The sequence below is a fragment of the Galleria mellonella genome, unplaced genomic scaffold (assembly GCF_026898425.1).
Source record: "Galleria mellonella isolate WM207_F2 unplaced genomic scaffold, CSIRO_AGI_GalMel_v1 utg874, whole genome shotgun sequence".
In the NCBI taxonomy this organism is placed as follows: domain Eukaryota; kingdom Metazoa; phylum Arthropoda; class Insecta; order Lepidoptera; family Pyralidae; genus Galleria; species Galleria mellonella.
This window is the reverse complement of record NW_026442167.1, coordinates 646,800-664,443: the sequence shown is the minus strand read 5'-3', so window position 1 is coordinate 664,443 and position 17,644 is coordinate 646,800. Positions and strand designations below refer to the sequence as shown.

The window sequence follows — 17,644 nt, the reverse complement described above, 5'->3', positions numbered from 1 at the left end:
TTCACTGTATTTCACTTGAATTATTCACTTGTCATTGTATATTTTTATTTATGGTGCAATAAAGAGTTAAATAAATAAATAAATGCTATTTATCTACATAAATTATATTATAATGATTATTATATTATTGAACTATATTTTTAGTTATATAAATTTAAAACTTTACTTGTTTAGCTAAGCTTGTTACTCATTAAATGGTTATTGACAAAAGAAAATTGCCGCTAGATTGGTCATGAACGTGATAAATATATTCAATTTATTAGACATGCACATGAAGTACATGTCTAATTAATAATTAATCAAGAAAAAAGTTGTCGACATTGAAGAAACCTCTTTACCCTCCTTTTGAAGTTTGTTTCCAATTATTTAAAGAAGACTACAAATAATTTATTGTTAAAAATTAGCTTTTTAGTAGGTTTAGTTATATAGTTATATTATATATATATATAACTATATATAATATAACTATATAACCTATAGTTTTTATTGTTGTTGCTTAGTTCATAAAATAAATCTTATACTGTTGATGTTTCAAGAGGGACGCTGTTGCTCATGCCTCGTCCACCCTTAGTCGACTTTTACGACACCCACGGGAAAGGAAGGGGTGGCCTATTCTATGCCGGGACTACACGACGACAATTGGTACTACAAAAATGAAACACACTATAAGAAAGATGAGTGAATTAGGTACTTGTGTAGAATACTGACGGATCTGACAAATATAACATATAAAGATCCGTCAGTATTCTACGACTATGACGATATGCATATATGAATATGGTCGTATTAGTGAATAGAAAAAAAATTCCAAACATATTACATTATATATTTTTATTTGATTAAATAATATCTTACATTTAGCTTAAAACTAAATTAAATTAACACCTAAGTAAATTTAATTAATTTCAGGTACAGAAACGTTTCGAAATAATTGTTTACAATTATTTATACATGTTTATTCTTGTAAAGAAATTTAATTTATACAATATAATTTAATTTAGTTGATAATTTCGTTTTTATAATAATACTCTTTCTGTGTTATAGTTTGCATTCTTCTATACATTTTGTACAATAACTGGATTGTAATAAATTATTATTGTATAGTATAAATTAATAAAGTATAAATAATCCAGACTATATTTAATATCAATTTACATTGTTTTTATGCAACTTAGAATGGCAAACAAGCTGACGGTCCACCTGATGGAAAGTGGTAACCGTCGCCTATTTACATGAGCAGTACCATGGACACAACAGAGTATACTGTTTCGCCCACGGTACCCGCCCATGCGTTGCCATTCCTGAGGACTCAGATGTTATTCTTCTGTACCCTGTAAATTCACTGCCATATCCCACCTTTCAAACCGAAACACAACCATTAACTATATGTGGTATTTCTTATATCACTAGGTACTTATATCGTCATAGTCGTAGAATACTGACGGATCTTTTTTTATATGTAATCTTTGTCAGATCCGTCAGTATTCTACGACTATGACGATATATGTAAGTAATATCATTTAAATTGTAAACTGAATTCTGATTCTCTTGTAATTTTTTTAATAGGTTCTTCTTAAGCAGTTAACTAATTTACCTGGGACAACAGGATCACAAAGAGGTGACAAAGATATCGAAGGTAATTATATTTCACTTTTATATCCCGTGGCTTTGTCATCGTAGATCAGGATGAAAAACATATGCCTTTTGTTGAACACAAATCAAGGACATTGTGCAAGATCCAATAAAAAAGCTCCGTTCTTAAAGTTCAAGTGGATGCAGTCTAATTTTGAGACGGTTACATTTTTAATTCAGTCTTATAAGTATTATTTATAACTTAAATTAGTTTATTTCTCTTCGGTTGCGTCTTTCGGCAGAAACCAAGCGATGACTATAGCGCCTGTGAAAGGAATTGAGATTATTGGTACTTACAGTAACACGATGTCTTTAGAATTTTTACTAAAATACTATGTTACCCAGTCGTGGGTTTTTTTTTCTTCAATGGATGATAATGGAGTGGTAACCCTGCCTGCGATATTCTATGTAAGTTTATTTAAGTCAAATTTTTTTATACCACTGAGGTGGTAAACAAACATACGGCCGTCCTGATGGTAAGCGGTTACCGTAGTCTATGAACGCCTGCAATACCAGAGGTATTACGCGCCCGTTGCCGACCCTGATAAAACCTCTTTATCCCCCTTTTGAAGAACCCTATGCTGTAGTCTCTTGGGAAACTACGGCAGGAATTTCAATTTAACTTGCAAGATTTGAAAATAAATATAAACACTTATAAATAAAATTATATCAGCTTCTTTAACTGGGGGCTTCATCCAGTTTTGTCATCTTGGGTCTCTGACGGGTTTGGTCCGTATCAAATATGGGCTTTAGCCCAATATAACTTTAATAAAAGGTTCATAGTGGTACCTTTCTAGGCAAGTCACAACATATTAAAGTTCAGGATATTAAAAGCTTTCTCTAAGTTTTTGATATTTACACGTAGGTATATACGTTTTTAGTTGCACATAGTTATTACAGTATACTTACTCAGTAGAAGTAGAGACCACATGTAAAATGTGACTTCGCAATTCACGGAGATCAGGTATCCGATTGCGTTGACGCCCAAAAACGCACTCGACCTGCCTAGCATCACTGACAGGCATGACGCCATCCCCCTGTTGCGATATTTACTTAGTTTTATATATCAAAATGTTTCTGTTTCCTTGGGAGACTAAAATGAAACTGATCAAACTATAAACATCTAATCTATTTAGTGTAATTTGTAATATAAAATAAGTGCATGCGTGATTGCGTGGGTGCGTGCGTGTGTGTGTGCGTGGCTGCGTGCGTGTGTGCGTGCGTGCGTGCGCGTGTGAGTGCGCGTGTGAGTACGTGCATGCGTGCGTGCGAGCGTACATGCGTGCGTGCGAGCGTGCGTGCGTGCATGCGTGTGTGTGTGTATGTTTGTCTTTTTTAATGTATTATTATTATTCCAATATTTATATGTTTACAGGGTTTACGTATTTTGTGTAATAAGTATATAGTTTGTATTATTCTTTATATATACTTATCTTACGAATATGCTTATGCAATGTACACAAATCGTGTGACTACCTTTTTTATTTTTAAATAGCAATTCAATTCACTTGAAAAGGTTTCCATGACACTAACCGAATTTAACTAGCCTAACTTAGCCTTTGTTATATAATCTTTTTTTCTACGTTTTTTTTAAATATTGTTATTACTTTTAATCTAAGTGTTTATAAGTGTTTTGGATTATTGAAATAAATTTTCATTAATTCATATATCTAACGTTCAAACCAAAAACTGTTGCTTGGCGCCAGAAACATTAGTATAACATTGATAATGGCTATTACCACACATACCTTAAGGAAGTTGGGTATAGCTCCACAAAATAGACGCTCAAGATGCCCATCGTGAGTGCGCACAGCAAGAAGAAGAAAAAGAATATCCCTCCTGCGATTGGTATAGCCACCAGGTTGATGAGTATAGCCGCTGCTGCGGAGGAGGCTAGGATGCCCATCATTGCCATGCGTTTCCTGCTGCCACAAGTCAGTGAGAGCACCAAGTTGCTGGAGCTGGCGAGAGCGCCATAAGTCATTGCTGACAATAGAGTTGTCTCTTGTATTGTATCATCGCACATCTCTGTAATTACCTAAAAGCCAGTCCAATCTAGTTCAATGGCGGTAAAATATGTCTAATTTTTTTATGCAACTCAGAACGGCAAACATGCTGTCGGCCCACCTAATGGAACACAGCCATGCAAACACAATTGCTTCACGGTAGAAATACGAATGGGGTAGAGGTGCTCAAGCAAATGACTTTTGTACAAAGTCTCCCTCTGATAAAATGATAGTCAAATATGGAAATTACAGTATTATGTTATGTTGTGTTCTTGGACAAAAAGCATAGATATTTTTATACTGTAGAGTAGATATCGAGCATATGATGAGCTTATGGTATTAGATTTACCATAGCATCACTTGCAGGTTGAAATTTAAAAACTATTATCTTACAAGCTTTGGTCACTTTCCACATAATATAGGGTGAAAGTATTTTTGGAGGTGTAGGTAATTCATCTATCGAAGTCTTGCCTTGTTTTTGACACAGTGGGATTTCTCTTTCGACATTTTTTTTTATACTACCTTAGAATGACTCAGGTGTTATTCCTGAACATAACAGAGTATACTATTTCGCCCATGATACCCCCCATGCGTTGCCATTCCTGAGAACTCAGGTGTTATTCCTCCAGTAAATTCACGCCATATTCCACCGTTCAAACCGAAACACAGCCATGCAAACACAGCTGCCTCACGGTTGAAACAAGAATATTTGAGCGTGGTGCTATTAAAATTATTTTTTAGAGCATATACTTCAATGTGACGTCATTTAGGATATTAAAAATAAAACTAACAGTTCCATTTTCCGCTGCAACATACTGGTCTTCAGTGGAATATCTGATGATAGTGCAAAGGTTCATGCCTTGGCCAGCGCCACTTTCCAAAACCGAGAACAGATTGTTCATAATGAATGGAAGCCACAGGATGAAACCACTGCCACTGTAAATAACAGATTTTTTTTTATTTATTTATTTATATAGGATGAAGCGGGTAACCAACATAAGATTGTTCACGATAAATCATTTCAATACAATACACTTGCTAACAATACCTAACAGATTTATTTATTTATTCATTAATTTATAGGATTACCAACATAAGATACCTACAGCAAATCATTTCAATACAATACACTGGTAGATTAGATCTAACTGTTCTTACATTTATAGGCGACCACAGCGTGCCTTGTGTTTGATAAACATTAAAATGGAATTAAAATACGAAATGTCATTAAATGAACAATTATTAAATAATCATGAATAATAACACAATATAAATAATAAATTATAAAAATATAATGTAATGGCGAGGCACATCAACTTTCAATTTAGCCATGAGTACAGAGTGACTATCGTTGTGAATGTCAAGTTCAGGCTTGGCTTTTACAATATCGTTATACAGACGTGTCATGCGGACGATAGGTGATTCGCGGCCCAAGTTTGTTCCGCAAGCTGCATTTTTAAATAGATTGCGAGGATGCCGCGGCACTCTAGTAGGTACATTATATTCAAGTTTCTCCAGTAGAGATAATTTATTTGGTTTAGGACCAACTGCAGTTGTTCTTGCATAATTTCTTTCAATTAACTTTTGAACGCATTAAATAATAAGAAATAGAATAAAGAAGCAATGTACTATTTATTATCAAGTATATTTTTGTATAATGTTGTAATTTTGTATTGAATTAGCCATTAACTGTCCACTGCTGAACATAGCTTCCCCCATAAAGGGGGGTTTTGCTAGTAATTGCCATGGTTGGTAGGCGGATTGGCAATCGCAGTTTTGTTTTTGGTGATGATTTAAAAGGGACGATGATGTCCATCCCATATTATATGTTGGGGTAAATGTTAATTTAATTCTTACGTCATGTATACGATGATGACCAAGTAAAAAAGCATCAAGGTTTTTTTTAACAGTGGGAACTGGAACAGTGGAACCGTTTGATGCCATAGAGACTTCAAGAAAGATCCTTGGACAATCGTAGTTTTTTCATCCTCTTCCAATAGTTTTGTTATCTAAAACAGAAGAAAATATTACCGTAATAAGAAAATATTAAAGTAGTACCGCATTCGAGTATTCTGACACTTCCCTATGGTTGACTGGGAGAGAATGCTTTTAGCATTAAGTCCGCCATGTACACATATATACATAATGAATAAATAAATAAATAAAAAAAAAATATAATTGTTATATTTTTCGGTGTCGATGTTATGAATGAATGAATGAATATTCATTTACAAGACATGGTAAGTATATAGATGGTAACAATAAGTGTAAGTTCACATATTTCGCCATAACTAGGCATACAAAAAAAGCAGAACGTAGATCATTCCCATCAGATGCTAGAATATGGCAGAAATTAGTTTGAACATAGTCTCACCAGAGGGAGACTTTGTACAAAAGTCGATTGCTTGGCTACCTCTGTTCCATTCGTGTTTCAACCGTGAAGCAGTTGTGTTTGCATGGCTGTGTTTCGGTTTGAAGAATGGGATATGGCGTGAATTTACTGGGTACAGAGGAATAACATCTGAGTCCTTAGAAATGGCAACGCATGGGGGGTATAATGGGCGAAACAGTATACTCTGTTATGTCCATGGTACTGCTCATGTCTATAGGCGATGGTTACCACTTTCCATCAGATGGGCCGTCAACTTGTTTGCCATTCTAAGTTGTATATAAAAAAAAAAAAATATTGTAATAATGTTAATTTTAAACAGATGTAATTTGTTAGTAAAGTTGTAAGCTATGGGTTTTTTTTTTCTAATAAATAAATATAATAAAATTATATGGCAGTTCTTCATTTTTCAACATTTTTTTTTAGTTCTAAATAACAAAATATTTTTAACCTCTCGTATAATCATTGTAAAACACCCATAAATATATGCTATTGAAATTATTAACAATTTTCTTTTTATCTGTTGAAGGATTAGCAGGAATAATATTGAAAAAAGAAACATGATAAAAAGGTCTTTATTTTCTTTCCTCTTTAGTAATTGAAAAAACTACAGGAATACAAACCGGATAATTGTCGCCACTCTTCCCTGTGTTGCAAGCGTAGATATTTTTCAGTACACTGAGGGCTTCTTTGTATTTTCCTTGCGTTGCGAGAAACTTGGGGCTCTCGTGGAACAGCTGGAGAAGACAGGCAGTCGCAGCACAAGGTATGGCCATCACCAGAGCCAGCAGACGCCAGGGACGGTAATTAATTCCGAGGAAATCGATCCAGTATGTGAAATCCAGTGGAAGAATAGGATAAGCTAATACTGTAAAAGAAATATTTTTAAATAATTTATTTTTTTATTTCAGCCGTTAACTGTCCACTGCTGGACATAAGCCTTCCCCATAAGAAGAGTCTTGCTAGCAGTTGCTACACTTGGCAGGGGGGTTGGCAACCGCAGTTAGGCTTTTAGAGATGTTTCAAGAGGGACGCTATTGCTCATCCCTCGCCCTTTCTTAATCGACTCTTACGACACTCACGAGAAAGGAGGGGGTGGCTAATTCTATGCCGGGACCGCGCAGATAATTTATTATATGCAGTTAAACATACTAAAACTCATTCAAGCGAAATAAACAAGTGAATAAATGTTATTTTATTTTATATCAATTTTTTCTTGGTGTTTTTATTGCTAGCAATTTATATTATTCGCCTATTTATAAAGCAGTTATATAAAATGCTGAAGAATTTATTATTGAACAATTTTGCGGATTTATAATGTTTATCATCTAATCAAACATAAACAAATAGACAAAGAATAAATCACACAATAAATACGAGTAGGTACTTAGACTCATTTTTTACCAGAGGGAGACTTTGTACAAAAATCGATTGCTTCGGTACCTCTGTCCCATTCGTGTTTCAACCGTGAAGCAGTTGTGTTTGCATGGTTGTGTTTCGGTTTGAAGGATGGGATATGGCGTGAATTTACAGGGTACAGAGGAATAGTACCTGAGTCCTCAGGAATGGCAACGCATGGGGGGTATCATGGGCGAAACAGTATACTCTGTTATGTCCATGGTACTGCTCATGTCTATAGGCGACGGTTACCATTTTCCATCAGGTGGGCCGTCAGCTTGTTTGCCATTCTAAGTTGTATAAAAATAATGCAACATTAAAAAAGTAAAAAGTTTAAGCTGTAACAGATATGTACTTTGATAGATAATTGAGACATTCCTGCACTTAAATAAGCTGAAGTATGAATGCCTTTAATATTAATATAGTATTTAAGCCATATGGTCCCGGCATAGAATAGTCCACCCCTTCCTTTCCTATGTGTGTCGTAAGAGGCGACTAAGGGAACTTAATGGTCGAGGGATGGGCAGCAGCGTCCTTAAAACATATCTAAAAGCCTAACTGCGTTTGCCAACTCGCCTGTCTAGCGTGGCAACTACTGGCAAAACTCCCCTTATGGGGAAGGCTTACGTTCAGCAGTTATTGGCTGAAATGACGTTGACAGTATTTAACAGAATACCTACCAGCTACGACAGCCTGTGAGCACATGAGTGAACAGTTGCATAACAACATAGACCGACCGCGCGCATGCGCCGAGCAACTCTCTCCCAACAGTGTATACGCGGCCGAATTGCTCGCTGATGTACTGAAATACAAGGTGTACATTTCTATGTAGTGATGAATACATACTAAATATATTTAATAACCTCCCGAGACAAATGGGAAACGAATCTATCGACAGAATTGTTATCGCTACCGAATCTATGCAATAGAAAGAGATGCCAACTTTAGTTTATTTGTTTATTTATTTAATACAAAAAGCGACAGCTCTTAAAAAATAACTTACATGCTAAGTCTTTTATAAATACAGCCAATAACGGATTTTAATTATATAAACGAAAATTATAACTCTAAAGCAAGGTTTTTTTTTATACAACTTAGAATGGCAAACAAGCTGACGGCCCACCTGATGGGAAGTGGTAACCGTCGCCTATACACATGAGCAGTACTATGGACATAACAGATTATACTTTTTCGCCCATGATATCCCCCATGCGTTGCCATTCCTGAGGACTCAGGTGTTATTCCTCTGTACGATAGAGTCCTAGCGGGAATTTTCATTTCTCGTGATAAGATTTTTTGCTTCCTAATGGGGTTTCGACGAATACTAACTTTAACAGCATTAACAGCCTTTGTAGTTCTTACAGCACTAGGCCGCCCCGATCTTTTCTGGTTTTCAACAGAGGAAGTGTTTTTATATCTGTTGATAGTACGATATACGAATATACGGCTGATACCAAGCTTTTGAAGTGTCTGGAATATAACCGACAGCTCTATACCCACTTTGTGCAAGGCGATCACTGCAATCCTATTTTCTTTAACACCCCATTCCATATTGTAATTTGATAATGAACATGAAAAATATGTGAAATGGCGCGAAATCGAAAGAAGTTTCTAAAATAATAAACGTGTTCCAAATTTAAAAATAATTAAAAAGTTGAAAAAAGGACAAGTTTTTATGTAACAGTATTTATGGCCAGACTAGTTATAAACAAGAATAAAATAAAACATAATTTGAAAAGAAAATTTACAATATATGTATGTATATATTTTTTTACGAGTATATAACAAATCCTATAAAAATCCCATAAAAAACAATAATAAATATTTATAGAATTATCAAATGTATGCCTTTGCTCACGACGGGGGTAATATTATCGTATGATAACGAAATTCCATAGTTAGCAACAATAATAATTTCATATTATCTTGTTTATTTGCATAAAACTGATAACGATGTTTGACTATTCTGAGACGTAACGCAGTTGGAAAAGTAACCTGTTATTATTTAGTAGTATTGCATTTATTTATAATAGTTAATATGACGTTTTATGAGTGTACAATATTACATCATGTACCCTTGCGACAACTATATTCAGTTGTTTATTTATTTATTTAGAAAGAAAGAAAACATTTATTGTCAATAACAAAAAGAGTTATTTACATTCTATTGCACCATTTAAAAAAATACAGTAAATTTTAATAATAAATGCAAAGCAATTTCTTTCAGACAAACTGGGTAAGGCCATTGAGAAAAAGACAAAGGGTATATATATATATATATATATATATATATATATATATATATATATATACTTACATATATGTATATATATACTTACATAAAGTGCTAGTGAGTCTTTGAACATTCACTTATTTCATTCAATATATGTAGTAGCGGAAATAAATCTCTGATAAAAGAATTTAAAAGTAAAAAGTTAAAAAAAAAAAAACATAAGGATGAAGTCTGGTCATTTGGCCCATCGTGCCGAATTTACCCGGAATTAAACACAACGTTAGCCAGAGGGAGCCACATGGATAATCTGATAGGGTATTGTCATGGTATTTAGAATCGTAAATAAGTTGACGGCCCACTTGATGGAATGCGGTGCTGTCGTCTATAAACATGAATAGCATTATGGATGTCACAGAATAAACTGTGGTATCCATGGTATCTCTTTTGGATTATCAATCTGGAGGATTATGGTGGTTTTTTAATGTGTGAAAATAAAATGGTAACCTCGCCTACGCTATCGATATACGGGGCACCAATGTTAGATGATAGATGAGGAAGGAGGCAGGTCAATCGGTCCATCGTGAAGAATTCAACAAGAATTAAATAGTGACGCTGGTTCTATTACTAACAATCTCTAAAATAAGTGGTCTATTGATAGGATAACTCATACATACAAAGTGGACGAAAGAAACTTCAGTAAAGCCATGGTCCTCCAATCCGGGGCGAAGCTGCTGAGAGCGGCAAACACGAAGCCAACAGACATAGAGAGCACCAGCGTTAGCCGCCGACCCTTCGTGTCCGAGACGTAACCCCACAGTTGAGCGCCGGCCACTACGCCTAAATGCACACAATGATTTATAATAGGCGTTAACGTTACTCGTTGTTATAAATCTAACAAATATATTTACTAATTGCCACTTTTGTTTTGCAGTAAAACTTTGTAAAATTTCACGAAATATGTATGTTACTGCATTTTACTAGTGAGCTTTTTTTTTCAAACTACTTTCACCTGATAACTAGTAAACCATTTGTTCTCTTTAATGCTATTATGTTTTTAATAGTCATTTGTAACGGGTGGCGGTAGAAACTTACCATTAGATAAATTGTTTGTTCCTTTGTCTTCTGTTAGGTATAAAAAAATTTTTTTAATATATTGAAATGTAAATCTGTTTTTTTTTTTATTAATGAAATTAAAATTGTAAAACCTAATAATTTAGATTTTACAAAATAGCGTTTAATGCCTTAATATCATTAATTTTTTTTTCTTTTTATACAACTTAGAATGACAAACAAGCTGACGGCCCACCTGATGGAAAGTGGTAACCGTCGCCTATAGACATGAGTAGTAACATGGACGTAACAGAGTATACTGTTTCGCCCATGATACCCCCCCCCCCCATGTTGCCATTCCTGAGGACTCGGGTGTTATTTCTCTGCACCCAGTAAATTCACGCCATATCCCACCCTTCAAACCGAAACACAGCCATGCAAACACAACTGCTTCACGATTACTATAAGTAGTTATTTGTTAAATTATTGTAACATACACATTAATGTCAACGAACCTACAAGAGGCATTGCAGTCAACAGTGCTCGTTGTTGCATGTTCAACTCGAGATCGCACACTGCAGCGGCCACCACGAAGCTGGTGCCGAAGAGGTCCATCCCCATAGCTTGTAGGGTCCAGCTGCATACCAAAAGTAGCCCGAAGTTATATTTCCCAAAACCTTAAAATAAATATATTTTTTAATGGATGATAGTGGAGTGGTAACACCACGTGCGCTATCGATGTACACTGACGGTGCACCAGTGATGGATTATAGAATTAATCATAATGTTTCCAGGGGGAACCACCTGGAGATCCACCTAACAGAGTATTTTGTTAGCGATGGAGCCGTTAGTCCCCTTTTTCAACAATCTATTTCTAACTGTGAAAATGTGCGTGTTCTGATAGTTTGTAAAGAGAACTGTGAAATTTATATCTATCTATCTATCCCATTTAAGAGCTGCGCTCTTGTTCTTGCCACTCACTACGATTTTCAGCGAGTCTCTTCACCTTTTGATACGACACGACACCAACACCTTCCTTGATGTGCCTGATGTAATTATGTCTCGGTCTCCGTCTTCCCCTCCTTCCTTCTACCTTACCTTCTATTATAATATTCATAAGTTCGTCGTGTCGTATCAAGTGTTCTAACATTTTTCCCCTTCTGTCCTCAATAGTTCTTATAATTTGTCTTTTTTCCTTAACCCTAAGCAGGACCTCCTCATTGCTAATTCGATCCGTCCAGCTAATTTTCTCCATCCTTCTCCAGCACCATATTTCAAATTGTAATGTGAAATTTATAATAACATGAAAATAAAATGTAATAAAATAAGATCATCTACTTTAAACCAAATATTTGAGATAACAACCATGAGTTACTGGCGGGTATATAAAAAATTTACCTACTTTCCGCTTATGGAGAACACTATTAGCAGAGATTAGCGTCTCTCTATCTTCGGTATCATATATATATTCCGGAAAAATGTAGACAATTTTAATATGTTATTCAACACAATGTAAATCCTTACTAATATTATAAATGTAAACCTATTACATGGGATGGAGAAGGACATAGGCTACTTTTTATTTCAGTGATACCAGTTTTACCAGAGGGAAACTTTGTACAAAAGTCGATTGCTTGGGTACCTCTGTCTCATTTGTGTTTCAACCGTGAAGCAGTTGTGTTTGCATGGCTGTGTTTCGGTTTGAAGGGTGGGATATGGCGTGAATTTACTGGGTACAGAGGAATAACACCTGAGTCCTCAGGAATGGCAACGCATGGGGGATATCATGGGATAAAACAGTATACTCTGTTATGTCCACGGTACTGCTCATGTCTATAGGCGACGGTTACCACTTTCCATCAGGTGGGCCGTCAGCTTGTTTGCCATTCTAAGTTGTATAAAAAAAAAGTTATTGACATATACCGGCCACGCGAATTAACTTGTAGATACATAAATGTTACTGAAAATTTTCAACGTCTAACAAAATAAAATTAGATTGAGAACAACTCAATAGGAAACCGTGACAATTGCAAAAAGAATAATCGCAATCAGTGTAGAATTAGGGAAAATATCACATAATATATACATAAAATATAACAGTCGAACTGAGAATCTAAAAGCCATTTTTAAAATCACCTCTTCCTCCTACTTTGGCACTACCAACTATGAGGCTATATCGTCATAGTCGTAGAATACTAACGGATCTTTATATGTAACATTTGTCAGATCCGTCAGTATTCTACAACTATGATGATATTATTAAATGATCCAAAAAGGCTAAATATTTATAACAATTTATAATAAAACTATTTACTAAATATTAGCTGTATGCCGTGATTTTAACTGTGTGAATTATTACATAAAGTATCAAATTCCATTTAAATTCGTACAAAAGTTTTTAGGTGAAGCAGTAACAAATATCCATTCATTCATTCACCCATCGTTACAAATTTTCTCATTTATTATATTACTAGGATTTTGCAATGACCTTTGGAAACTTTATTTAAATATGTCTAATAATGTATATGAACGATAGGGGCTTCTATTTAAAAAAAAAAATACTTATGTTAAACCGATAACATTAGTGCCAACAGAGATGCTGGCACATTGACAAGTTATGCCATTTGTAATACAGGTATCTGGTCCATTTGCCTAGAAGCTATGATGCTAAACTACGATACGTGTTTGTATGTTGAATTTGCAGCCTTTAAAATGAATTCTTTTTGAGTGTCGGAAGTTATAAAGGGCGATAATCCAACGAAACAATGAATACCCGATGCGTGCCCTCCACATACATATCTGTCACGCTTGTCTCCCATAACGGTAGGAAAAAATAATGGATCGCCAAATTCGATTTTTGTCACTACATCGACTTCCAGTCGATATCTCTCTCCTACCTACCTGATGGAAAGTGGTAACCGTCACCTATAGACATGAGCAGTACCATGGACATAACAGAGTATACTGTTTCGCCCATGATACCCTCCATACGTTGCCATTTCTGAGGGACTCAGGTTTTATTCCACTGTACCCTGTAAATTCACGCCATATCCCATCCTTCAAACCGAAACACAGCCATGCAAACACAATTACTTTACGGTTGAAACACGAATGGGACAGAGGTACCAATGTTTTTTGCAAGCCAAGACTTTTGTACAAAGTCTCTCTCTGGTATCCAATTCCTTTATTTGTCTCTTACGACACCCATGGAAAAGTAAAAGGCGATCCATTCTATAACGGGACCACACGTATATATATATATATATATATATATATATATATATATATATATATATATATATATATATATATATATATATAATGTATTTATTTAGATAATACATAAGACTAATATAAATAGAATGTATTTCCTTAGATAATTTTTAAACTAATATAATTAAGAGGTAACATTTTTATGTTTGTAATAGATAAACTAAAAAAAAAAGATCACATATGTATCTTTTTTTTTGTACACATGAGTGATATACTGATTTAAAAAAAATCGTTCTCCTATAATACGTTACATTATCAGCAAGTTAGACGGATTGTGATTTATTAAAAAAAAAACCGTTCGAAGCTTGAGCAGGTCGCTATGTTTTATATGTATACGAGCTGGTCCATTTTTAACCGACTTCGAAAGTATGAGGTTTTCAATTCGATTGTATTTTTTCATGTTTGTTACCTTATAACTCCGTTAGTTATAAACCGATTTGTATTTTTTTTTATCTTTTACAGTCTGGTCTCGTAGAAATTTTATCAAAATCAGTACAGTAGTTTAGTTTTGAAATTATTTATTTATTTATTCTTTATTGTACACAAAAAATTACAACATAAAATATATATAAAATAAAGATGTACAACCAAGCTGACGGCTCACCTGATAGAAAGTGCTAACCGTCGCCTATAGACATGAGCAGTACATTGGACATAACAGAGTTAACTGTTTGGCCCATGATACCCCCCATGCGTTGCCATTCCTGAGGACTCAGATGTTATTCCTCTGTACCCAGTAAATTCACGCCATATCCCACCCTTCAAACCGAAACACAGCTATGCAAACACAACTACTTCACGGTTGAAACACGAATGGGACAGGTACCTCTGTCCCAAGCAATCGACTTTTGTACAAAGTCTCCCTCTGGTAAATACACATTAAGATTTGGTACCTGTGAGTGTTAAAGCCTCCTCAACATCGGCTGTGTGCGGTGACGTCTTCTCTACGTTTACAACAGCCATTTTTTGTTTCATTTTCAAACTGAAAATATATAATTTATTAGGTATTTATGTTCTACCAGGTTTTTTTTTGGGATCTAGGGACCAACCGTATCCCTAGTCGTATGAGTCCTTAGTACGACGCAAATGGGATACATCGCATTCGTGTTTTTCAAGGTTGGCAACGCAACACTCCTATTGCATAGAATAGGGTGACGTTTAGCATTACATTTAGCTTGTTTTCTACATTTGTAGTATAAAAAAATAAGCATGATTTAAATAAATGTTACTAGTGACAAATAAAACGTAGATTTTTTAAATGGCAAATAAGCTAACGATTAATTAATGAAAAATGGTAAGCGTCACCTATAGACATAAACAGTGCTATGGACATAACAGAGTGTACTGTGTCGCCCATGGTAACCCTCATCCATTGCCATTGCTGAGGATTAAGGTGTTACGCCTCTGTGCCCTGTAATTTTATTGCCATATTCCACCCTTCAAATTAAATCACATCATGTGTCGATCCCATATTTACTGTTTTTATAATAAAAATAGTTTTTTAGAATAATAACATCTAATTACTTTTTAAAAATAGTGTTGAAAAATTCATATACCAAATTCGAATCAGTAGGAGTAATAATTTCTGGTATTTTTCTGTCTTATTTTTTTTAAACTGCTGTTTAAATTTATCATCATTTGTATTACGGTTATATATATATATATATATATATATATATATATATATATATATATATATATATATATATATATATATATATATATATATATATATTTATTTTATTATATATATACATATATTTTTATTTTATTTTTCCGTTTGCGTCGTGGTTCCCTGGTAGAGAACGCCATCAGGTGTTAAGTCTACCATATGTACACTTACTTATATAATTGTGCATTAAAATTTAAATAAATAAATTTCTTACCTTTTTTTATATTTTTACCAATGATAACTTCTTATTAAAAATAAGAGGTATAACTAAAGTAAAGGATTGTTATATTGTATAGCAGTGAACAGTGTTCCGATATCTCATTTAGAGCCTATATTTTTTATCAATGGCTCGTTTAGAACGCTTTCTCTTATATACACACGGGAGGGCCGCGTCACAGCCACATCACCATAGTCATGGTTTGACGGCATATTAATCAACATTAGGTACGAGGAGGCTTTGTTATTATGTTTGATTAGTTATATTTGTACAAATTTTCCCGAAGCATCTGAAAATAGCATCAGATAACCGTTCCGCAAATTTATTTTAGTTTATTTTTTTATTTTTATGGTAAAACCAAATATTTTTTATTCGATTTTAAATGGCAATAATAGATGACCATCCATCTATTGGAAGGCTATAATTGTCGCTTATAGGTTTGAGTAGCAAGATAGCTGTTGCGAAATATACTGTGACATCTATGTTAGCTCTCATTTGTCGGTATTTTAGGGGACTAAAATTTATAATACATAATTTAATCTATATAAATTGAAATTTACTGCGTTATAGCATCTTTCGAACCAATGGACACATTACCATGTAAGCACTGCTGACTGCTGATTTGCGACGTAAATGAAAGTGGATATGAAATACCTATGTGGAAAGTTGTATGTTCTTATCTATTTTCTCAGAGCATCAGAGAGAGAGAGAGAGAGAGATAGAAACAGGTAAAATATTCTGCAAACTGTTTTCAATTACTTGATTTTTTACAGTAACACCGAATACATATATAATGTATGCGTGGTCCCGACATAGAATGGGCCACCCTCTCCTTTCTCGTGGGTGTCGTAAGAGACAGCAAAGGAAACTTAATGATCAAAGAATGGGCAATAGTATCGCACTTTAAAACATCACCAAAGCCTAACCAATTCGCCTGCCAATCGTGGCAATTACTGGCAAAACTTCCCAATAAGGGGAGGCCTATGTTAAGCAGTGGACAGTTAATGATTGATATGTTATCATGAACACCGAATACAGTGGTCGTAAATTTTAATTTAGACTTACATAGGTACCAGTATAATAGTGTTATTGTTAAATAAATAGTGCCATCAACATTTTGTGTTAGACACTTTACGTCAGTGGCGTTACCATATCATCTAAGACCCGTGGTAATTTCACCAGTCGGGGCCTACACTTTATCTAAAAAAATATTACTTTATCTAATAAGTATTATAATATATCACTAAATAAATATTCGTAATTACTACTTACACTATTACAATAGACGTGTCTATTTTCGGTTAACACCTTGTTGAAAATTTGATAATTTATTTGCACAATTCGTGTGTGTTCTTGAGTTCTTAAATTTTTAGCCCCTTTTTTATAGAAGAAAATGGAATGGTAACCCCGCCCGCGCTATCAGAATATACTGACAGGGCATCCCTTTCCCCCATTATATTCATAGAAATGTTAAACCTGTCATAAACCTATTTTAATTATTAAACTGTTTTGTTTTTGTCTGTGTTTTTTGTTAAATTCGCCATTTTAAAGTGGCAATATAGTTTAATAGTTAAAATAGGTTCTAGTTTTTATGAATAAAGGGATTAGACTTTAATTCTTACATCGACTAAATACCATTTTTTTTACAAAAGTTATGTTTTTTTTTATACTTCTTAGAATGGTTAACATGCTAACGGCCCATTTGATGGAAAGTGGTAACCGTCGCCTATAGACATGAGCAGTATCATGGACATAACAGAGTATGCTGTTTCGC

General features: G+C 34.4%; 1 protein-coding gene across 1 annotated transcript; it reads right to left on the bottom strand.

Moving 5' to 3' along the window:
* Positions 1 to 866: 866 nt before the first annotated feature.
* LOC116412655 (synaptic vesicle glycoprotein 2B-like) lies at positions 867 to 16,500 on the bottom strand. Its single transcript, XM_052902225.1, has 11 exons — positions 15,868 to 16,500; positions 14,875 to 14,963; positions 11,224 to 11,385; positions 10,333 to 10,495; positions 8,106 to 8,227; positions 6,651 to 6,895; positions 5,496 to 5,647; positions 4,430 to 4,574; positions 3,381 to 3,670; positions 2,542 to 2,669; positions 867 to 1,897 (listed from the first exon to the last, which is right to left on the bottom strand). The coding sequence occupies exons 2-11, from the start codon at positions 14,954 to 14,956 to the stop codon at positions 1,845 to 1,847; spliced, it is 1,542 nt and encodes a 513-aa protein (XP_052758185.1). The 5' UTR covers positions 14,957 to 14,963; positions 15,868 to 16,500; the 3' UTR covers positions 867 to 1,844.
* Positions 16,501 to 17,644: the final 1,144 nt, after the last annotated feature.

What these genes read in the sequence shown, in the direction of transcription:
- LOC116412655 (XM_052902225.1), bottom strand. Translation starts at nt 14,956, where the DNA reads ATGAAACAAAAAATGGCTGTTGTAAACGTAGAGAAGACGTCACCGCAC. An exon ending in CTCACAGGCTGTCGTAGCTG is followed by an intron (nt 6,896 to 8,105) that starts GTAGGTATTCTG and finishes TTTCTTTTACAG; the next exon opens with TATTAGCTTATCCTATTCTT. An exon ending in GTGGTCTCTACTTCTACTGA is followed by an intron (nt 1,898 to 2,541) that starts GTAAGTATACTG and finishes TTCCTTTCACAG; the next exon opens with GCGCTATAGTCATCGCTTGG.